Raw genomic sequence first — 24,410 nt, forward strand, 5'->3', positions numbered from 1 at the left:
AAATTTAGAGATGATACCTGCAGCAGCAGGTATGGCCTATGAATATAAGAGATATTCTACATACAAAATGGGGAGCGTTGCCACGAGAGATCAAAGATAATACATTGGTAAGAGACACTTGTGCAGCATGTAAAACAATACGGTATAATATGAGATCATACACCAATCTCAAAATGTCTGCCTATTAAGGGAAATGCAAACTACCTCCCAGGCCAAAATCAGGCATCCTTTTAATAGTGGGAAGGCAAGGGCTTAAGGTGTATAGGACATTTGCTAAAGGAAGACCAGGAGAAAGGAAAAGACAGAGATGGCTAGCTCACATGATTATTCGTATCCACAGGTGACACATTATTGTAAATCACTGGAGAACTATAAAGTAATTATCAAATATATTATTTTACAATACTTCCTTTTTTTAGTCTTTCCAGAGAAGACAGATATACTATATCAGATATATACAATTTAGTAAGAGACAAAAATCATGAGACTATTTTGCAAAAGGTGTTTGTGGCCTGTGTAGCCATGTCTGGCTTGGCTACTAATCTACCCTGCCTGACATGCAAGTCCTGGTATCAGTGTAGGCAGTGTTAGGACCAATCCAGGGTTTTCCCCACCAGCAAGCAGCTTCATTGAGTGACAAGGGCGGAGGTGGGCTAAGGCCTGTGTTCTGCCAAATAAGGGGCTCAAACCTTGGACACTCCCCATCGGTACTTAAGGGGCTGCATCTCCAAATTGTTTCAATTGTCTCTCCCATGAGAGAGGCTGGTCTCACGAGAGAGGTGTGCAGGGCTCGGGCACCTACTATCTCTTCCCCTTGGGGAGTGGGAGTGAGAATCTTACCCTCTGCTCCACTAGGGAGTAGAGGAAGAGTTAGGACCACCCTTGGTGCCCATGGCTGGGGGTGCGAGTCCAGGGACCATCCGGAGGCTGGAGACCAGGGTGGAGATTAAGCTGTGTATCCATTGTATGCTGCTGAGCATAAAGTGTTCCTGTTTATGAAAATATACTTCTGCCTGGGCGTGTAGTCTGTCTGGGGGAGTAGGAGAGAGTTCTTCTGCAGGGACAGCTTCCAGAACTCCTGGAGCCTGCGGTAGATGGAGGCGCTGACACCAAATTGAGAAAGAAACAGCTGTCACCACTAAAGCCTGTCCTGTTTCCCAAACAACATCAGCAGAATTACAGATCTACTGTGAGTCAACAGGTACTTATCACCACTGTACACCTGGCAGCCGGGGAAACACAGGGTGGGGGAAACACCACTACACCTGGAACAAAGATTTCAAGGAAATAACGGAATTAGATGTAACACTTACTGAATTAGATAGAACAAGAAAATGTATCATATCAGAATCAAGGCGAGATGCAACTAAAACTGACACACAGGGCATATTGTGCTTTTAACATAAGTTACAAAAATACAGAGAAATTCAGGAATAGATGTCAAAAGTGCCAACAACCTAAAGTAGACCTAAAACATTGCTTATGGGACTGCCCCAAGATTGCACATTTTTGGGACCAAGTGCTGGATTATATACAGCAGAATGTCAAAGTAACTGGACTTAAAGAACCAGTTTCCTTGATATTTGACAACTAGGAGGAATTAAAGATCATAAATAACGAGGCGAGAATACCTACATTCGTAGAAATTACATTATTGGCGACCAGAAAAACCATAATGTTACTATGGGTAAAGAATATTCCCCCTAACATGGAGATGCTAAACAAATATTTAACACAATCAATCCCGTTGGATCAAATGGAACTTTATACCAATAACAGAGCAAAAGACGGAAACACTATTTAAAAAATAGGATCCTTTAATTAAAATTTTACCAGACAGAGACAAAGAGGTTGTGATGCGGGCGTTTGGCCAAACGTCATGGTATTCACCAAGATGTCTGGTACGGGATAGGCCCAGAAAGCGATGAGGGGGGTAAAGAATAAAACATTGAATGCCTGCTATCCTTAGAGAAGATTAGGACCTATAACAAAAACAACAAATGGAACTGTGGGTAAGGGAGGGGGGCGGTGAAGAGGTACAGAGGGAAATACAAATCCATGATGCAATGCAGAATGGCTCATCAATTTAAAAATGTAATGTAGGCTTTTATTTGTTATTGTCTAAATTATGCAATTTGAATATATTATTTACAGGTTTAGTGTACCATTAAATGTAAAGGAATATTGTACTCACTGTGATCATTCTTCCTGTAATTATACAGGTAAATAAGAATTTTAACCCAGGTGAGTGTTAGGACCTGCTACGGTCACGCCTTGTAAGTGGCAGCAGGCTTAAGACGCTTTGGCCAAAGGGTTAAACTAAATGACCCTTTTTACAAGAGATATATAGGTATTGCACTGTGTATTTTTGTCACATTGGAAGTAGCTTTGAGCATTTTTGTTTATTGATGTATACATTTAGCCACGCCCACTAGCACTCCTTTTGACACGTATATGTATATATATATATATATATATATATATATATATATGTGTGTGTGTGTATATATATGTGTATATATATATATATATATATATATATATATATATATATATATATATATATATAATATATATATAATGGTTGGGGTTTCTCAGAGCTTGTTGGGAATCTATTTAACTATCTTAACTTAACTTATCTTAACTATCTAACTTATCTATTTAACTAATGGATTTAATCAGACTCCTTGAGTGAACGAGGAAGTGGTTTAAAAGACAGACTGAAGCTGCTATGCTGAGAGACTGTTTTCCCCAGAGAAGGGGCAGGGGGGGGGGGGGGAGAGATAGAAGTGCTCCCCAGCTGCGGAAACTGGTTACAGAGGACCTACAGAGGAGTTTCTCTGGGCTCAAGTGAGGCTGAGTTCCCCAAGGAAGAAAGGAGGAGAGACCGTGCTGATCCAGGGATATTGGCTCCAAAGGTCTGACAGATAAGCAAAAACACATTATTGTTGTATGCAGAGACTGTGTTACATGGTTGCATATGCCAGGGCATGTTATGGCTTGGGAACCAGCTTAGCTGGCCATGCAGTTATCGAGGGCGAAAGCTATGGTGTAGTTAGCTTTCCCTAAAGGGAATAGGAGGTATTTTTATGTGTTGTCTTGATTTTAAAGGGTGGTGGGCCTGGTATATGATTTAACCCTGTAAATAAAACCCCTGCAGTTAAACTTTATACAGTGTTTCCGTCCTTAAATTTGGACAAAAAGAGACTGCAACGTGGTCTGGGCATCAATATACTGTATGTGTGTATGTATAATATATATATATAGTGTTCGACAAACCTATACATTTGCTCGCCCCGGGCGAGTGGATTTAACATCGTGGCGAGCTCCTATTGGCCCAAGCAGCATACGTTTGGCGAGTAGATTTTTTGGTGATTTGTCAACCACTGTATGTATGTATGTGTATATATATATATATATATATATATATATATATATATATATATATATATATATATATATATATATATATATATATATATATAGTCAATATGGTGGAATTTCACAATTAACATTTTATCCCTAGCTAACATACATATTTAAGCCACACTTAAACTTGCATCCATGTGTGAAATTAGCTTTGTCTTACAAACCTTGGTTTCCTTTGCGTTGTTATCTCCAAAAGGTATCAGACAACTGCAACAGTTGAAAAATCTGAGGAATAATTTAGTCAAAAGAAATCTTACCTGCAAGTAATACTCCAGGCCTTGCCGCCGCTGCTCCAACACCTTAGGGATCCAGTTTCTTACATGTTTTGAGGGGATCTCGGGTGTTTTAATACTTTTTTTCAGCTGCAAAATGGAAAGAACCAATGTGTCCATTTTTTACAACCTTACACCATTTGTATCATCGGCAAAGGCTAGAAGTAAAACGCCAGAAAACCACCTAGTGTGTTTAGCTCAATGTGGCACATTTAAACAGGCTATCACCCAGGTTATGTGCATTTCAAGTCAAATTATCTATAAAGGTATAGGGGCCTATGAAGAGAGCAGCGAATTTTAAAATTGGCGAATTTTAAAATTGGCGAATTTATTAAAAAGTAGCTTTTTTGGAGAGTTTTATTCTCCATATGCAGAAAAGTGCGAATTCTGCTATGTTTAACATGGATGCGTGTGGCGAGTTTAAATTGGCGAGATGCGCGCTTCAGAAACGTGTAAAAACAAATTTGCGCCTTTTTTTTCCCTTTGCAATGGCCGCGAGCGGCAGCTTCTTGCCAATTTTTTCTGGCGAGGCAAAAAGGAGACAATCGCGCCATTTTATTGGCGCGAACAGCCGCTAGATGCCGTTCGCGCCTCTCTGCATTAGGATATTTTTAAAACTGGCGAGATTAAGGTTCTCGCCAGCCGCGAGGCGAGTTTTACAAATAGAAAAGAAAAATTGGCGCGTTTTTCGGAACTCGCCATTTTCTGCTGTTTTCTGCGCGATTTTCTCCAAAAAATGGCGAATTTCGAAATAGCGCTGCTCTCTGCATAGGCCCCATAGTGTGTTATTTAAAAATGACAACCTGCATCTGCAGTAATAATAAATAGAAGTGAAGATAAAATGACAATGTGTTTTAGTGTTAAACTGCCCTAATGAATAACAATACAAGGATGTTTGGTATATACAGTAACAGCAAGTGTTGAGGTAATTGTATTTAAGAAATCGATACAAAGAATCAAGTACAGGCACAAACGTCAAATATCTGCGTCAAGTTGCATCACATTTGAGTAACACCATTTTTCACAGATTTTTGCTGCAAATATAAAACCCCCTTTCCACTTCTTCTTACCCAAAATATATGTCACAAGGAGTGAACTGTAAAAATGACACAGAAAAAGACTCTGCCACTGCTTTCCGAGATGAACCTCTTCTACTATATAACGGGGAAAGCCGACAAAACCTATTTAAAAAATACATACGGTAGTCCTATCTGAAAAAGACTGCAACAGATCAGACAATCTTCTCTTCTCTAGAAAAAGCGAAGAGATAACCACTAAAATGAAAGCCGACAAGCCTACCCATTGGGCTTTCACAATTTACATTTCATTTCTGACATGTCACTGTAGGAAACGCAACATTCACATAGCAAGTCCTTCTGACTACAAGTTACAAAGTTTGTGGAAGGGCATCTTAAACACCTCCGTGCTCTAGTGACTAGCACCAAATGGCAGCATTGAAGGGGTTCATTTGTTACTTGTATTGTAGGTTTGCAGTTTTATGATATCATCAAGGTCAGATCGAAAAAATACATTTGTATGGGTTTCAGCTAAAAAAAAAAAAAAAAAGATAAAAAGCCCCAATGTTACATCCAATATCACAAATATAATGTATTAGTCATATTACAAATTTGTCATATTAGATATTCACTGGGGCGTCTTGTCTTTTGTTATATATACACACATTCGGTCCCTGTTGCAGGATATATGCAACCACACACGCGGGTTCCCTTGATAAGGCTTATTTATTAAAACATACAGCACACAAAAACAAAACAGCTTCTCATCAGCAGACAAAAAGAAAATAGCTTCTTCTTCAGCAGACAAAACAAAATAGCTTCTTTTTAGCAGACAAAACAAAATAGCTTATTTTCAGCAGACAAAACAAAATAGCTTCTCTTTAGCAGACAAAACAAAATAGCTTCTCTTCAGCTTAGAAAACAAGGCAGCTTCTCTTTTGCATGCAAGACACAGACAGTTCATCACATATGTACTTTGCAACACAGACCTTATAGCAGTAATCTCTTCAGTATTTTCAGTCCGGTCTCCTGACCAGCTAGCTTACATGTGTGTAGCTTGAGGGTTTTAAACACCTTGATTATGCAGCTGGGGTCAGACTAATTAAGCAGTCCTTCTCCACTGAAAGTTAACCTCGTCACTGCTGCACTGCAAACTTAGACATATGTTTGCCAGGTATATGGCTGGTGACGTTCATTCACCCTGTCACAGTCCCAAACCCAGTAGCTCTCCTATTGACAAAGATAGATGGTGTTCTGAGCTTGAAAGGGGTTATGTGCATATGTGTTTTTAACTGTCTCTAGCACACGGTCAAAGAAACAAAAATTATGTGGCACTGGAGACAGTGTCACAGTGTCTGTGAGGGGTTCATGCTTCAGAACGGGACACCACACAGTACCAGGTGTTCGGTTTTGAACCGGACAGGCCGGTATTTTGCCCTGGTGTCCGCGAAAAGATTAGGAGGTAATAACGGACAATGTATGTGTCTGATATTACCTCTCTGTAGACCGTGTGCGCGGCGGGAAGCGTGTGTGCGGCGGCGGCGGGAAGTGCAAGTGAGGTGGTGAGTGCAGAGTGCAACACATGAGTGCTGAGTAGGGCGGCCGAAGTGAGATGCACAGCTAAGAGAGCAGGTTAGAGCGGAGATTATATCAGTCAGAGGAGATGATGGAGATGAAGGAGGGGGGATGAGGAGATGATGATGGAGGGGGGGATGAGGAGATTATGATGGGGGTGAAAGGATGAGGAGATGATAATGATGGGGGTGAAGAGATGATGATAATGATGGGGGATGAAGAGATGATGAGGAGGTGAAGGGTGCTGGTGGGATAGGATGAGGAGGAGGGTGCTAGTGGGATAGGATGAGGAGGAGGGTGCTGGTGATGGTGGGTGAGGATGAGGAGAATGATGAGTATGGTGGTGTGAGATGAGGATGAGGAGGGTGGTTGTGTGAGATGAGGATAAGGAGGAGGGTGGTGTGAGATGAGGAGGAGGATGGTGGTGTGAGGATGAGGGGGAGAGAGGATGAGGGGGGATGAGTGGAGGGAGGGTGACAGGATGAGGGGAATTTCAGGGAGGATGAGGAGAGAGGATGAGGGGGTTGGAACAATCTTGGAACTAGTGTGAGAGGAGCATTAAGATCACTATTGCTGGCCATGTACAGTATGGCTGCAGGTATGTTATTTATAAATGATCCAACAGTTCCGTAATTCTTTTAAAAATTTCACTCCAAGTTTGCACCACGTCATATTCTATTTCGTAAAAATAATGCTGAGAGGGCACTCAATCCCAAAACCCCTCGCCAGAATGTTTTTAACGAAATAGAATATGAAATGGTGGAAATTGGTGCAAACTGGTAGTGAAATGTAAAAGAACATAACGGTCACCTCATTTATAAATAACATACCTACCCACCAATTTTGAGCACGTCACATTTTTCACCATTGTGTCCAGTATTTTCGGAGAAGCCACCTGGCAACCTTAGCAACAGCGTTAATCCTCGTGCCGCGGGTGGCAGCAGCACCGAAAAGCGCTAGTTTAGTTACATCTGTACGTAAGAGCAGTTATGAAGAGCTCTCACTTTGGCATGTCAAAATTGATGACATTTGGTACCATCCCAGTTATCTACGGCTTTAAAATATGGTGCTTTTTAAAGAAAGAAAAATACAATGTTGCTGAATAATTGACACTATTTGTATTTCTTGTTCCCCCATGTTTTTATAAAGACTGTTGTTTTAATCTAAAGATGGTATATGGGAGTGTTTCCTATAAAATCATGGTTACCTCACATGTTCCGTATCTTATGGCGATTCAACCCAGTGGCGAGTAGATTTAGGCTTAATCTGTAAAGTGTGATAAATGCAGATAACGTGCTATGGCAAGAAAAATTCCATTAAAGTCAATGGGGCTTTCATGCGATAGCACATCATCTGCGCTTATCACACGTTTCAGAGTAAGGGCCTAAATCTTAGTTTTGTAGTGTATTTTGAGCCACTCCAGCAGCATAACGTTTTTCTTTGTTATTGTTGTGACGATACAACGCTTTCCTTCACTTAATAAATGAATCAAGTTTTCAAGAGGCCATCACAGCTGCTGCAGTCCATGACAAGCCATGTGGGTGAGTGATGAATTGCACTCCATGGAGAGGCAACCCTGAAACAATACAGGTATCCTGTAGGACCAAGCTACTTACAAGATATGAATACTCCATGGACAATTCTTCAACCAGTGATTATAAATCTTGTCTACTCTTTGGCCCTATAACACCACTTGTTTTTGTCTCCATTCATGTAACAGTATACTGCTGCGTGTATAAATAAAGATTATATTTATTATTAAATGTGTGTGTGTGTATATGTCCAGTTGTGTGAAAAAGAAAGTACACCCTCTTTGAATTCTATGGTTTTACATATCAGGACATAATAACAATCCTTAGCAGGTCTTAAAATTAGGTAAACAACAAATAAAGCGCAACAAATAAGTGATATAAAATAATGATTTCAAAATGCTGCCTGAACACCAGCTGTCTCCCAAACCGCCAAAAAACACCAATCCAAACCAACAAGTGTTCCTGGCGCAGATTGAAATGTGCAATACAAAAGTGCCAATATCCCCAGTGATTAACTAAACACTGATACCACACAGTACTGCTCTCCCATAGACCATAGAATCTTCTGGTGTAGGGACTCCTTCCAGACCTTATATGCAGAAGGAAACACAAATGCAAGGACAATTGTGCATTAACACTTTACGTGAATCACATACAACACAGAGGGGGTAGGGAAACACTCACAATCTCCCCGCTGGTTAAAAGCATGAAGTGACTTTGGACGCACTTCAACCACCTCTCCCAGATCAGCTGCTTGGGTTCTGCATGCTCAACCCGGTCCACGGCTCTCACTCACGTCCGGGGGCTCCTCTGTCAGCCTCATGCGTCACAGCTGCCTCAGCCAATAAGGTTCCTCTCTGGATCTTCAGAGTTGGTACGGTGGCCTCAGATGCACAAAAGGCCCAACATGTTTTGTCCTACGACTTCTTCTGGGGTCATCGTAGGACGAAACATGTCAGGCCTTTTGTTTTTGTTTTGTTTTGGTGGGGGCATGGCCAAAACGTGGGGGCGGGGTAAAATGCGAGAAACGCTACTTAAATTTATTATTTCTATAAGTGCAATCTGCCATGTAACATTTTCCACAGTATATACAGACTGCATTTGTTAAAGGTGCAATGCCCATTTGTTCACACACAGACACACGTGTTGTTATTTGTTGATGGGAGCTAGTCTGTGATTGGCTCCTTCGCGAACCATGTGACGCGTCACCGCAAGGGAACACATTCCTGTTGCATCCCCTGCTGGCTGACGCATCACAGCGTGTAGTGAGCCTGGCAGTGAGGAGGGACTGGGACCGGCTCGGGAGAATATCAGGAGATGGCGAGTAGCGCGCACGTGGTCGGACGCAGCAGGACCCAGGCCTAACTCTCTAGCTGCTGCCCTATCACTCTTCCCTGCTTTGCCTTCAGGCTATTTGAGCCGCTTGACTCGATTTCACCTTTCCAAATCCCTGCATGACTGAAATCTGGTTTACGTCCTCTACACTCCAATGAGACAGCACTAACAAAAAGTGGCCAATGACCTACTCACAGCTAAGTGTAAGGATAACTTCTCCTTCCTAATTTTCCCCAATCGCTCTGCTGCCTTCATCACTGTTGATAACCCCCTTCTTCTGGACAATCTCCACTCCATTAGAGTCACACAAGGCTCAGTTCTGAGTCCACTGCTATTCTCACTCTGCACCGCTTCTCTTGGTGAACTAATACAACCTCTCCGCTTTCAGTATTATCTCTATACGATGATATCCAAATTTACCTCTCCTCCCCTGACTTATCCCCCTCTCTTGTCCCGTGTCACCAACTTTGTCTCCACAATCTCCCCTTGGAGGTCCCGCCATTACCTGAAGCTTAAAATGTCAAAAACAGAAATAATACTCTTTTCCTATTCCACTGCCCCTCCTTCACCCAAACTCTTCCTAATTCTCAACAATACCACAATCTCAACAACCCAAGCCTGCTGCCTAGTGGTTGTCTTAGACTCCGCCACCCAGTACCTTTATGCCTCATTCACTACCCCACCAAATCTTTCCATCTCCACCTCCAAAATATCGCTCGCATACAGTATGCCATTTTCTCACTCATGGTGCAACTAAAACCGTAATTCACTCACTCATCTTGTCCCACCTTGACGACTGCAACCTTCTCCTAGGTAGCATTCCCCTTATGTGACTGTTCCAACTCCAATCCCTCCAAAATGCAACTGCTAGACTCATCTATCTCACTCACCATTCCACTTCTGCTGCTCCATTACGTAAATCCCTACACAGTCATCCCATGTCTTCTATAATCAAAATTATAAATGTGTTTTACAAAGTTCTCAACAACGCTGTCCTCCCTTAAAACTCAGCCCTCATCCCAAAATATATCCCTAAATGCCCCCTACGCTCTGCCCATAACATCCGCCTTTCCTCCTGCCTTATTACCTCTTCCCACTCCGGCTACAAGACATCTCCCCTGCTACACCCCCTCTTCAAAGAAGCCTATCTGGCATACCCCTAATCTCCATGCATCCACCACCAACCCTATTGGGAACAGCTGTGCAGCTGGACCAAACTCCACGCTAACATCCCCCAACATTACCTCTTATTTCACCTGAAAATGATCTATTGTATTCTAGGAATGATTTTCATCAAAACTGGATCACGTTTTAAAATGAACCATTTCTGACGAAGAATTTTTAAAGCTGTGCTGTCGGGGTGTTATCCCTGGTAGTAGGTTTTTAGCACCTAGTTTTGTGCTTCAGATTATCATTATCCACGTTTATATGTAAGGCGCCAACATATCCAAGAGTGCGGTACAAAGGGGATACAGGAGTTATGTACATTACATTAACAGAGTTACATACCGAATAGGTACAGGAAAGTACAACCAGATACATAAGGTGTACATTCGTTTTTACAAAGAAATAAAATGGGAGTTTTGTCATCCACTCCCGAGTTAATAAAGACGTTATCTGTAAAGCCAAATCAATGTTTCAAGTGTGGTTCCTGTAAACAATACCAATTTGTGCAAAAGCAAAATTAGTTTCCGGACTCCAGCAAAACAAAACATTTTCAAATTAAATATTTGTTTTTAATTGTTCATCTAAAGATGTTGTATATATGGCCATATGTAAATGTAGCATGAGGCAAATAAGAAGGGCAATATGTATGTTTAATTATAGGCTATAGCTGTAAAATTCCGGGCATTATTGAAATCCCTGCTCTCTGCTGGCTTAGAATTCTGACCATTATTCATTCAGTAATGCCCGGAATTTTTGGCAACTTGCTAATTCACCTTTCAGAAATACAGGGGGAGCGCGCTGAGAATTTGAAATAAAAAAAAACTGCCAAATTTAAAACTGCTAACAGTAAATACCTCTCCTGGTCCAAGCTCCAGCTGCACCTTTGCTCCTCTCATCACAAAGCACAGCAGCATATGCAGTCTCTCTCTCTCACACAGCTGCTAGTGCTGTCAGAAGCTGGCGGATCCTAACTAGTAACTTTGTTACTTGCAACAAAGTAATATTTTTTTCCACTTGTATAGCTTCTGCTAAGGTACGTTTGATCTGGTTTTTATTTAGTTTGTAGTTAAAATCACTGTCCCCCAACTTCTCTTCCCCATCTCCTCTTCACCCACCTCTCCCTCTCCACATACCCCAACACCCCCACTTCTCCCCTCATCCCTTTCCCCCCCTCACTTCCTCCTGCTCAACCCTCAACCCCCCTACCCTCACCTCTCTTCTCTCTACCCCCTCCACGTTTTAACTCCCCCCATCACCTCTCTTCTCCCTCACCTTGCACTCTCTCTTCTCCCCCCCTCACCTCTCTCCCCTCTCATTTGCTTCTTTACGTCTTTTTCCAACACAAGTGTGATCAGCGTAGATCCGATTTATATACTGTATCTATACAAAAGTGTTTATTATTTAATGAAAAAAGCCTACATTTACCTGTAGCCTATAATAGTAATAATCCCCTCAGAATATGTGAGTGGAAATTGGATAGTTTCATTTTTTTTTTTTTTTTGTATGGTGAGGTGAAAGGGTTAAGGACATCTCTTTTTAATTGTTTCACTTCTGTGTAATGTATTTAGGGAAGTGGAAATTATTCTATGAATCACAGAAAGACCTCTGTGTAGGGAGAAACGTTGAGCGGTTTGTTGCTATGTTTTCCAGTTTTTGATCCTAAAGATTAGAATTCATATTTACGTTGGAGTGCCGAGAATTATTATTATTATTTTTTTTTAATAATGATTAAATGTTGAAATCATTCCCAAAATATATATTTTTGTGGGTGACAAAAAGATCTCCATTGTTAAGGCTTTAATAGCATCCAACTTCTGCACAAGTATTTGTGTCTTGCTGATAATTTTTGGTGTAGATCTGTGCAATTATTAATGCATACTTCCAATGAAAAGGAAAATGCAAAGTGAGCCACAAGAGATAATCAATGATAACCAATTAAAACTACAGTACAGGCATACCCCGCATTAACGTACGCAATGGGACCGGAGCATGTATGTAAAGCGAAAATGTACTTAAAGTGAAGCACTGCCTTTTCCCACTTATCGATGCTTGTACTGTACTGCAATCGTTATATACGTGCATAACTGATGTAAATAATGCATTTGTAACAGGCTCTATAGTCTCCCCGCTTGCGCACAGCTTCGGTACAGGTAGAGAGCCGGTATTGCTGTTCAGGACGTGATGACAGGCGCATGCGTGAGCTGCTGTTTGCCTATTGGGCGATATGTACTTACTCGCGAGTGTACTTAAAGTGAGTGTACTTAAAGCGGGGTATGCCTGTATATTGTTTTACATAAAATGAATTAGTATATATAAATGAAAAGTGGGTGAGTTATTCTAAAATGGGAAGAAATTCAAGGAAGCCTGTGCTACTGTGTCTAGTATAACACCCATCACACATCTTATCAAGAAAAGATCATTTCAGGAGTATGATATCTGGAATCAAAAAGGGAGGAGGATAATATGCAGAGCCACTTTGAAGTTGAGAAGATTGAGGATCTTTGTAAAAATGACATTTGGACATCTAATAGGAACAGTATATTGGTCAGGGTCAAATGGACATGTGGCAAAGTAGGATTCAACCCCTGTGTAAAAAGTCATCTTAAGTAAATATTTTGTGGCAGAGCATGAAGAGGTAAAGGAATATGTTAAAAAAAATAAAAGGCTTCCAAGTGGATGATTAACCACGGATTGAAAAATACATCATCAATGTATTGAGCAACAAAACGAAGACTATGAGAATGTTTCAAGACATGCGCTTGAGGTTAATTTGCAAATGTTGAGAAAGTAGAGGTAACAATGATAAAATAGGCAAAATCTGTAATAAAAAAGGTCAGCATGTGGGCACCTAGTGGAAGAAGATCCATGTGAAAACCGAAGACGCAGAACTGCAGTAAAGATGGATGATTTTGAATTGTACCGAAAACAAACCATTTTAACATCACAATAAAAATATATATTCGACTCCATACACTCAACAAGAAAGCATATAGATATTTACCTTATGCAAATCGCGAAATGTGTTATAAACACCAGTATTAAAACCATTATTGGTTGAATTAATCTACCCCACATTGAAATGTAAAAGAATAATGACAGCGGAAGAACACTAAAAATTTGAGCTCTTAAAACATTATATTTTCAATGAATTTCAAGACTTTACCTTTTTATGGAGAGCATGGAATTCACTATACCGCTTTTCAACAAAATGTTTTCTTCCATTCATTAACACTTCTATTTTAAATACCTGAAAAATAAATAAACAGGATAAGGGTAAGTATGAAGTCATTCATTTATGTTTACGATGAAAATGTTTGTATGCGGTTGTGGAGTTAAGTGAACCCTAAAATGCTTCATAGGTGTAAATCAAATAGGACTCCTAGTACATGCTCCACTATTAAGACAGGTGGCCTCTATTTTACCTCTTCATCTTAATCCAGTACCCTACCGCCAAAGCATCTAGTTGAAGATTTTAATATTCGGCAATTATAAAATTATTTTCACATGATCCTTGTGAAGCAGCAATCCCATGTAAAATTACACCAGTGACACCCGGTAAAGTTAACTTTGAATGTTTTGTAGTTTCCTGCAAGAAACTACAAATATGGACGTGGGGTCACCAATAGGCCATGTCGTCGCAACTGTTGTTGACCTTTGCCACCATATTTTTTTGCAATTACTGGTCCGGTGCTATATTGACAGGGGGAGGGGGGAGAGGGAGAGAGACTATGGAATACAAGATCAGCAGGGAGCGGGGAGGTCACTCCGTGGTTCCCCTGGAGCCATAAAGGTAAGAATCCATCCAACCTTCCCAAAAGAAGACACAACACAGATTGCTGCCTTAAATGCAGTTGTTATTGTACACGTTCTAAAAAGAAACCTTTTTAACTCCAGTTTTCATTAGTTAGGATCCCTTAACTATCTCCTAAAGAAGTAGCATGTAATGAATACGCTGCTGAATTAGTCTGCATCCTTTTTGGAGTTTGCTTTTAAATAGGTAAAAAAATAAAATAATAAGTCACGTTAAAATTATGAGGCACACATTAAAAATAATAGACCAGGTATTATTACATGCCCAACAGTTTTCACTTTAAGTTCCAACAGATATCGTTAAGTTAAACTGAGGCTTTCAAATAAGAAACAGATTTTTTGTCGATTACGCTGTTGTACCCAGTAGTTAGATTGCAAACAGTAGAGTGAAACGTGATGAAAAGTGGGAGAAAAATATATACAGTTTAGTTTATAAATCACTTCGATTGTAAGCTCTTCGAGGCAAGGACTCCTTTACTTAGTGTTACTTTTATGTTTGAAGAACTTATTCCCATTATGTCACGTGAATTACTGTTGTGAAATGCTATGTAGATAGTGCTATATAAATAAAGATATGCATATATACATCATAGAATTGAGTGCAGTAACTACGCTGAAAAACACTAGGATTCAGAATCCCTCCCATTGAACAACGTGCTTTACAGACTCATCAAGAACGGTTAATATAAATAGGCCAAAGAATATTTCCTCGCCCTATTTTACCATCATAAAGTTCTTATTACCCAAAGTACTTTGAATGGCTCGCACTTTAAATTCCAGAAGAGAAAAGTTTTACAAGGGAATTAATGCAAACACTATATGGTAGGTTCATGTATGCTGCATATTCATCTCCAGTATCAACCGGGGCACATCCTACCATTTATAACATACAAAACACAATGTGCTAAAGCTTTGTTTTCTTTGTGTGACATGTATGACAACATGTGCTGATTCCAGCAGCTCCTGGAAGGTTACAGGGCCAGGGGAAGTAGGATCTCAAGATCTCACTAATTAGTAGAATCTGACATATTCCTGACTCCAAGGTCACTGGGTCAGTATAAAAAGCAGATGAGGAGGTACTATATATACACACAGCATGCTTCTCCTACAGAAAGAGAAGCAAGACAAAAACTATAAGAAAACAAAAACAGCTCATGTGAGTCATTATTTTGTATATTTTTCATGTCATGCAAAATCTTTAAAATCCTAACTGTAAAAACAAAAAACACACATTTTATGAAAAATACGTTAGTTACTGATTTGCAATCAATTTTTGTAATAGTATAAACATTAAAAGAAAAACTCAGAAAAAGGAGATTCAGCTGTTTTTTTTCTTTTTTTAAAAGAGCCATGGCTCTCTGCACCCTTTTCAATATAGGGTTAAGAGATACCCGCAGTAGCTCAAGATAAACAATAGGAAGCTTTGTTCGGCCAAATATTAGCATGCAAATAAGAAACTATCCTGCATTTTCTAAGTCACATGCTGTTCGAAAAACTCAGGGGAGCTATGATTACGTAAACACAGTCCCCTGGTTTCACCATTTCTGTTGGCTAGGCCAGGCTAACGAACTAGCCAATTCGGAAATCTACATGGTGTCCACCCAATTAATCCAACGCCTGGACTAGCTAAAATATATACACACACATAACCACAATTTAATTAACCGCTTCGTAATCATAGTGGTCATGAGGGCATGCATCCTTCATATTGAAAGTCCATCCTCGTGTGACCTCTCTCAGCCTTCAGGTGTTATGAGCGCGCACGCCCATGGAGCAGATCGATGTTGCTTCAGCATTCGGGACCCCTTGGTTTTTGAGATATTTGTAGGTTTTATTGTCCATTCTGACATACAAAACCTCCAAATATGGGTTTTGACCATCAACATGATGCAAGGTCTCCAATAAATGCCACAATGTCCCTCCTGATGATGTAGCAGCTTTTCTATAAACTGCCGAAGCAGTTGCAATTTTGGATCTTCCAGCTTGCCCAGTGGACATATAGCTCGCCACTCCAGAAACTGGGGGGGGGGGGAGGAGCGGGGGGATAACCAGATGTCAGGGGACCCCCCAGGTCCAGGTAAGATTGTGGAAAAAATAATTTTGTAGTTGGCATTGTTGCTTTAACTATAAATTAAATTATCACTTGGATATAAATGAGGAAAATTAGGGGCATCACAAATGAAACTAGTTTCATGTACATCAAAATGTGTGTTTTCCAACAAGTTAAAAGCGTGGAAATCTCTTCTATAAATGCATAACATTTACTGTCCCTAGCGCAATGTAACTGAGAAAGTGCAGGCAACCACCGACTAACAATGTGAGGAAGTTGGTTCACATAAGTTAATGTGCCAAAATAAAGCAGGAAGAATTACAAATTGAAAAAATATAACAGTATAAGGAAATTGATTTGCTACTTAACAATGCTATCTCCTCAACACTATGAAAGAGTCTATGAAAAGTATATGGTTTGTTTTTCTTTGAAAAAAAATCCTGAAAAAAAGGTTTACTGCAAAATGTTGGGCATAATATACTTTTGGAAATTCTAAAGCACTTGACTGCCTGAAAAGTTTTCTGCAAAGGACTGAGTTTCAGAATTCAATTTTAATACATTATAGAAGTTGTGATGAAGCCAGTTGTTGGTCGTCAACAATGGAACAGGAACTACAGTACACTTTTTTCAGAAGCAAACCCTTTCATAGAAATGGAACCAGAGTAAATAAGGATCCATCTCCAGAGCCAATGTGACTGACAGAACACCGTTTTGTCCTAACGCAGGGGTGCGCAAACTTTTATTGCTGCACCCCCCTGCCTCGTCTCCCCCGGTGCTTGCTCTTCCCCCCCCCCTTCACTTACTTTAGTGCAGCATCAAATGACGCCGCAGGGGGTCATGTGATGTGACGTGTTGCCACGGGGTTGTGTGACGCTACGTCACTTGACCCTGCGGGCATCAATACACTCCACATAATAAAAATTTACAAAATGTCATTAATTTGGGGTTCTAAAGACTCAATGTCAACATTTTTAGTTTATTGGCAATTGTAATTAACCCCCTTCTCTGCCAGAAAGGCCTACAAATGTGTCAGAGAATGGGATTAAAGTAAAATATAGATAACACATTTTATTACGTTCATCCTATTTAGCAAAGCAGCAAAACAAATTTAAATAAAATGTTAAAAAAAAAAAAGCCCCAAAGTATGTCAGACCACACGGGGCAGCGCCGTGATATGAATCTCTGACACCCTTAACGTGGAATCAGCACTTCTCCACTTCCATTTCTAGATCCATAGTACAGGCTAGAGAAAAAAGCGCTGTTCGGAGAGATTTGCCATTGATTTTTTTCAACCCCAAACAAAGACTGTTTCCTAGTATAACATGATCTATCATAATAAGACAATTTGTACAGTATCTTGGCTTCAATTTAGGAACAATGACTTTGAGAAAATATGTTGAGTTGCAAAAGCGGAGATGACTTCAGAGGGTTTTTTTTTTATGTGTAGAACAGCTGTGTTTCAGCGGAGAATATATTCTAGACATTGCAGCCATCAACCACATACCCTGTGAGAATTTAGGCACTTTATAAATATTGCATCAACAGAAAGCTTCAATTTAGCTACAGATGAATTACATTTTCTCGGAGCTGTGTGAATCATCAAGACGTGTAGTGAAAACGTAGCCGTTTCTGTTGGGATTTTTTGGAACGCAACGTCTTGAGAATTTTTCTTACAACAAATTGGTAACTCACACCTAGGTCACTGAAATGTTGAAATCATGGCAATATTACTTTCTTTTTTTTTCAGCAGGACAAATTGTTTGTTTAGCAGTATTTGTCACTGTACTAGTTGGAAAGCTATTGAAAAAATACAAACAAAACCAAAAAAACACTAAGAAAAATTGCATGATGTTTTACAGATGACTGTTTCCACTTTACTACATCATACTACTTTTAGGTATTTATTTATATAGCGCCAACACTGTGTGCAGCACTTTACAACAGAGATGATACAATAGAAATATAAACTCAGACAAGTCGGAAAGGAAATCCCTGCCCTGGAGTGCTTGCAATTTCTATTTCTTAGCATTTTTATGGAGTATTTTTTCAATAGCTTTTTAACCTTAGGTCTGAAAACTCTGTAAAGTTCAATGGAAACAATTATCTATGTGACATCAATGCACGTTGGTAATTGGTAGTTTAAGTTCCAGTTTCATTTTATGAAATAATTAATAAACGAGAAAAGGAAAATAAAATGTTTATTATGAATTATTCTTATTATACAGAATTTATTTTTAATTACATAGATAATGCACTCCACTTGTATGCACATATTGAGAATATTATTTTTACCCATTGGATATTTTTCATCGCATATAGGTAAGCAGTACCTTAACATATTTTTATATTCTACATATTTTTTAGTTAAATATAGTATTACATGACATTCTCAGAAGAGTACAGTATATTAAATACATTATTTTATACAGTCCTATTTATATTCTATTCACTACACTTTGAAATACACATAAAAAATCTAATATTAATCATCTTTTACAGTATATTATATTGAACAAATAATTAATATAGTTTATGAAGGATTTGATTATGGTTTTCCTTTTAGGATTTTATCACTATGTATTAAATTGTACTCATGAATTACACCATGAATCAATTTATTTTACAGTCCATGTCAGCATGGTTTTTTTTTATCACATATGAATCCTTTTATCTTCTTAGTTACCTAGTAAATAATTTTTGATTAATTTAGTATTTTCCTTGTGGTTGTTTCCTCGGTTTTGCGTTTAGCCCCTCTTTGGGACTACCATTGAGTTAAGGGGTTAATTGCCCTAATGGATTAACGGCGTGGGCTCACACAGGGCAACGCCCTCTCCCATCACATGCTAAGGAGCGACTTGGCAAGAAAGAAGCCACGCCCACATTATGTCTGGTGACCAGTAACGTCACCATCAGGGTATAGAAGACTACCTTGAAGGTTCTAGAACTCAGGTTCTTGGGAGTGAAATTGGAGGAGCCTCACTGTTAATAATGTAAATATTATCCTGTTTATAGTTAATGTATAGGAATACTGCTCTGTCATGGTTTGTTATTGTATAGCCAGGGAAAGTGTGCCATCCAGTTACCGTACATAGCCATAGTACTACAGAAGTTTACAGACTCACAAAGATGAAGCCTATGTCCTATAGGGGCTATCATAATAGTAGAATTGGGAGGGAGAAAAGGGGGTTTAAGATATATTGGGGGGGGGAGGGGTTTAAGAGACATTGTGCGGGGGGGGTTAAGAGATTGGAAGGGAGAGATTTAATAAATTTGGGGGGAGAAAGCGGATAAGAGACATGGGGGGGCGGGAAGGAAGAGGTGTAAGAAATAGACAGGCGGAGTGGGAGTTAAGTGGGAGAGAGATTACCAGCAGGATTCCTGTAAATCCATTTACATGCTGCAGCTTTGTCACAAAGCAAAAATGTTATCTTCTGACAGGATTATGCTCGTGTACATTTGCGGTTTACAGAATTATAATGGACTTCGCTGAAAAATTGGACTGAACATTATTGTATTAGTTAAGGTTACTCTGTAATGATACAAAATAGTGTGGCCTTTCCATCAACCTTGGTCAGGAACGTAGACAATCGGCTTTAAAAGGAGCAGTCCAAGCAGCCAGTTTTTTTTTTTCATTTGTAAAAGAATAGGATTGAAGCAGGGGCTGGCAGTGCAGGGATATTGAAATGTTATCTTAAATGTCCCGTGCCATGTTGGTCAATAGGAAGCCGTGACTTTATCCCTTGTGGCTTCCTTTTGGCCTGAGTGACCGGGACCTTTAAAAAACTGAGATACCGGCACCCCGTATGGAGCCAAGTACAATGGGAAGCAGGGTGCCCCTGGAGCTGAAACTAACAAAATTTATCTCCGGATTGAAGCAGGGGGTCTCCCATTAAAAATGAACAAAAACTGGCCGCTTGGGCTGCTCCTTTAAAGCTGATTGTATACATTCCTGATCAAGTTTGATGGAAAGTCCATACTATTCTGTATCATTACAGAGTAACCTTAATTAATATAATAATTTTTCAGTAGGCTAGAAAGAGTAGGCAGCTGGGGCCAGCTATTTGAAAATAAGAGTTCCTTAACCCCATTGTGAAATGCAGGATAGTGACTATGAGATGGAAAAGTCATCAAGGGTGATAATCAGGGCTCAAAAGAAACAGTTATCTACTTGTTCTGGATGAGTGAAAAATTGGGGGTGAAGTGCGGTGCTAAAAGATCGCAGCTGCTGAACAACCACTTTGCAGTGCTACACAAGGCATTATGGGGCACAGCTTCGGTAAGCAGAGCGGTGATTGACTGTGGGGCCAGACGCTGTATTTTCCTTTGCTGCCCAACACAGTGATTGAGTGGCCTTCTGTGATGGACTGGTGCAGGCAAGTTACATTTCTCGAGCTCTGGTGATTATAATGGTCAGAGATGGGAATGAGGCAGAAAGCGATCATTTAGTATTAAGTCAGGAGGTGGAGAGAGCAAGAGAAGGAGTCATAGATGAGGAGTAGTAGTTTGGATAAGGAATCCAAGGCAGCGCAGAGAGAAAGAAACATGACATGGAACCAGGACGAGGCTGGATGCAGGATTGCCACCTCCTACTGAAGGCCAACCCAGAGAAAAATGTAAAAAAAGAGGTCTCTTACCTGCGGCGGCAGCATGGTGCGGCATCCTCAGGCATTCTCCTGCATCTCCCCCTACAACTTCCATGAACATGGCTGCACAACGTCAAAAGATAACGCTGCGTGACATGACGTGATTCTGCTTAGCGTCGGGTCGTGACGCCACATAGTGCCCCATTACAATGGCAGCGGCCGTCACGTGATGCCGTGACCACACTTAGTGTCCTGTTGTCATAGCAACGTATCATTTGACGCCGCGCAGCCACGTTCACTGGAGTTGCAGGGAGCAATTCCGGTGGATGCCGCCGCCGCCACATCACCCGGAGATTAACAGGCTAAACCCGTAGCCCGGAGGTATGTGCCCAAAACCCGTAGTCTCCGGGTCAAACCCGGAGTGGTGGCAACCCCGGCTGGATGCGATACGACATGTGAAATGCTTTAATGAAGTAGTCCATCTTAGGGCCAAAGTATACCAATAGTAGTGGCATGATTAATATGTTAAAACCGGGTGACTGAAGCCTTGAATAAAACCCAGCAAAAAAGGTATTCTTTAATATATATTTTTAAACTTTTAGTGTTGGCAAGGCAACCAAATGCTCTTGGTGAGGTTTTGCAGACTTTGACTGTTTTTAAGGTGATTCTGATACTTGTTGTTATATATTATGGTATTATGGTATAGATATGAATTTTAAAAGGTCCTAGCTAAAGGAAAAACAATTCCACTTCCTCCACAAATAAGTATGTAGCCCTTGGACCCCCACCCTAAGTGAGATTAGGTCTGCTACTCCATATTAGTGGTGGTGTGTACCTGTGAGGTAACAAGAGGGCTGGTAGGGCCCAGGAAAATAGGTAGCGGCCGGGATGCTATGCTAGTAAAAGGTTTACATAAAGTAAGTTACATAGTATATGCAGTTGACATTTGTTTGTTTTGTGCTTGCTACATGGAACTGTTCTTTAAAGGAATGAAGAGCAGTTCTATCTAAATTTGAAGAAATAAGAAATGTCTGGGTTCAAACACCTTGTGAAAAAGCTAGGTGCATAGTTTAGGTTAACTATGTAAAGTCATAATTCATGAGAAAGCAAGTGTGGGCCACTACTTTTTCCCAGGGGCTCGTAAGACTTGGGATCTTATATACAGGCTGCAGTGTAAAGAAAACAAAGTCTGAAGATAATGTAACGTTCTCTAACATTCTCTATCTCAAAAAGGTATTGTTTGGGGAGTGAAAGGACTGAAAAGCCCACATAATGGGATTAGAAATGAAGGCAGAGAAAAAAAAAGAGAAATTGCGACAGAATTACGCAATAAGAAAGAAACCGATAATTCATACACATCCTACTAAATTAAAAGAATGATTCATGCGTAAGAATTTAAGGAAGAATTTTCTGTGCACTGTAAAAATCAGTCTATTTACAGTAGAAAAATACGTAAAAGTTACAAAACAAACTTACATTCTTATTCACTTGTACCGTCACGTCAACTGAATCAAATAAAAATAAAATTGACAGGCTTTTATAGTATTGATGCTTAACGCAACCATATAATGCAACTCTTCCCTGCCCCCTCCAAAATACAACCCCCCCGCCCCCTAAAAAAAAAAAAAAACCTCCTGGAAATAAAATGCCAACTTTGTTATAATCAGTCAATTATCCCAAACATGAATGGGATGGATGCTGAACACACATGAACCGGCCCATACGTATGATCTGGAAGAATTCAGCAACCTTAACATTCTTCTTCTACAAGACTAATAAGCACAACTTCTAATTCTCCACTCCTCATTTCTATTTCTGGACCAAAATGCAATCCACAATATTGTTTTTTCTTCTACAATCTTTTCTTACTTCATTAATACATGTATTTCCCCGCTACTGCCTTGTTAACAACAAGGAGAGATTTTGTACGCAGAAATTACAAATGATTTAAATCCAATTATCTTCTTGTGCTGTCCTGACTCAGGACACCTATTTACATGAAATCACTTCCAGCATCTCCACCTTGATAAAATGCAGATGCCACTGTACATCAAGCCTGCGTGTGACTCTCTGCACAGACAGTCCAAAACAGTTTTCTTGATCTCTTTCAACTTGAAGTCTTGTCAATATATGGATTGTGGTGCTTTCTAATTCAGGGAAAAATCTAGTTTTCCATTAGTCTCTGCCTTTCTAATTTTCGATACAGCTTTACTATATGTAATTATTAAGGGCAGATTCAAGAAAGCAATTACTGAGCCACCGTTTTTGTATCTTCAAAGTCTTCATAAGCGGCGAGAAGTTTGAATGCCAGAGAGCGCAAAAAAAATAATAATACATTTTTACATGATGTAGAAGGGCAGGGGTGGACAAATATATGTATGTCTTTATTTATATAGCGCCATTAATGTACATACTGCACCGACACACTTTATTCGAGCAAATACCCAGTATGTACCTGGCAGATACCTGGAATGCGCCGCTCCTCACCTCTGACAAGCCCCGTTGCGTTTGCCTTCCCAGCCTGGGTTCATGCCTGGCTGACGGGCGGCTGATCTGTTAAATGATAATGATTAGGATTTAATAGGCTGCAATGCTTCGCGTGTCTACCAGATGGCATCAATTCATGAATTGTAATGCTGTATATATATATATATATATATATATACTGTGCAGTATTGCAGCCAGCGGGAATAAAATGCTTCAGTCCCTGCTTGGAAAATACCTCAATGCACTCGGGCAGAAAACAGTCACAAACCTCAATACACCCGGGTATACCCGAATTCGTGGGACTAGCCGAGCTCGAATAAAGTGTGTCGCCAGTGTAGAGCTTCACAGTAGTAATAAACGTGACAATCATATAAATAACAAATAATATAAATAAAAGAACATGGGAATAAGTGCTTCAAACAAAGTAACATTTAGCAAGAGGTGTCCCTGTTCTGAAGAGCTTACAATCTAATTGATAGGTATAAAGAACGTACAGAGACAGTAGGAGGGCATTCTGGTAAGTGCGTCAGTAGGGGGACAAGCTTTATGTATCATGTGTATAGTATTAACCAAGGTGCTACTCATATGCTTCTTTAAGCAAGTGTGTTTTAAAGGGGGATAGAGCGGATGCTAGTCGGGTATTGAGGGGAAAGGCATTCCAGAGGTGCGGGGCAGTAAGTGAGAAAGGTTTAAGGCATCAGAGGGCTTTAGACACAAAAAGGGGTAGAGAGAAGACATCCTTGAGCAGAACGCAAGAGTCTGGATGGTGCATCGCGAGAAATTAGGGCTGAGATGTAAGGAGGAGCAGAAGAGTAGATAATGTAGAAAATTCAGCGCTCGTGCTGCAGATGTACTGCTGCGGCCGAGTTTAATCGAGCATTTGCCCGTTCTCGGCCGCAGCAGTAACCAGGCGCGCGCCGGAGGGTGCCGGGCGCGCGCCGAAGCAGCGGAGGAGCGCCCTCCGATCGGGGCGCTCTCCCTCCCGCTGCCGGGTCCGCCGGAACCCCCTGCCGCTGTCTCCCACATCGCGGGACACCAGGGCTCCCTCCGGGAGCCCTGGACGCGCGTGCAGGGGGCGCAGGCACCCGATGACGCGTGACCGCGCATCGCACGCTGAGGGAGTGCGGCTAGCACGCCGGGGCATCCCCCGGCTT

The 24,410-nt window shown here is 40.5% G+C and overlaps 1 protein-coding gene across 2 annotated transcripts in view; it reads right to left on the reverse strand.

Moving 5' to 3' along the window:
- Nucleotides 1-13,569, reverse strand: part of SNX24 (sorting nexin 24) — a 123,062-nt gene extending 109,493 nt beyond the window's left edge. Inside the window, exons 1-2 of one of the 2 annotated variants that reach the window (XM_075600934.1) lie at nucleotides 13,490-13,569; nucleotides 3,687-3,791 (exon numbers count right to left, since the gene is read on the reverse strand). In XM_075600934.1, the coding sequence (XP_075457049.1) occupies nucleotides 3,687-3,791; nucleotides 13,490-13,552 (168 nt within the window). In that variant the 5' untranslated portion in view covers nucleotides 13,553-13,569. Of the gene's footprint in view, nucleotides 1-3,686; nucleotides 3,794-13,489 lie in introns of those variants that run through there. The other variant, XM_075600941.1, reaches the window with a different exon arrangement.
- Between the last annotated feature and the right edge of the window lie 10,841 nt (nucleotides 13,570-24,410).

This window comes from Ascaphus truei, chromosome 1, assembly GCF_040206685.1.
Source record: "Ascaphus truei isolate aAscTru1 chromosome 1, aAscTru1.hap1, whole genome shotgun sequence".
Taxonomy (NCBI): Eukaryota; Metazoa; Chordata; class Amphibia; order Anura; family Ascaphidae; genus Ascaphus; species Ascaphus truei.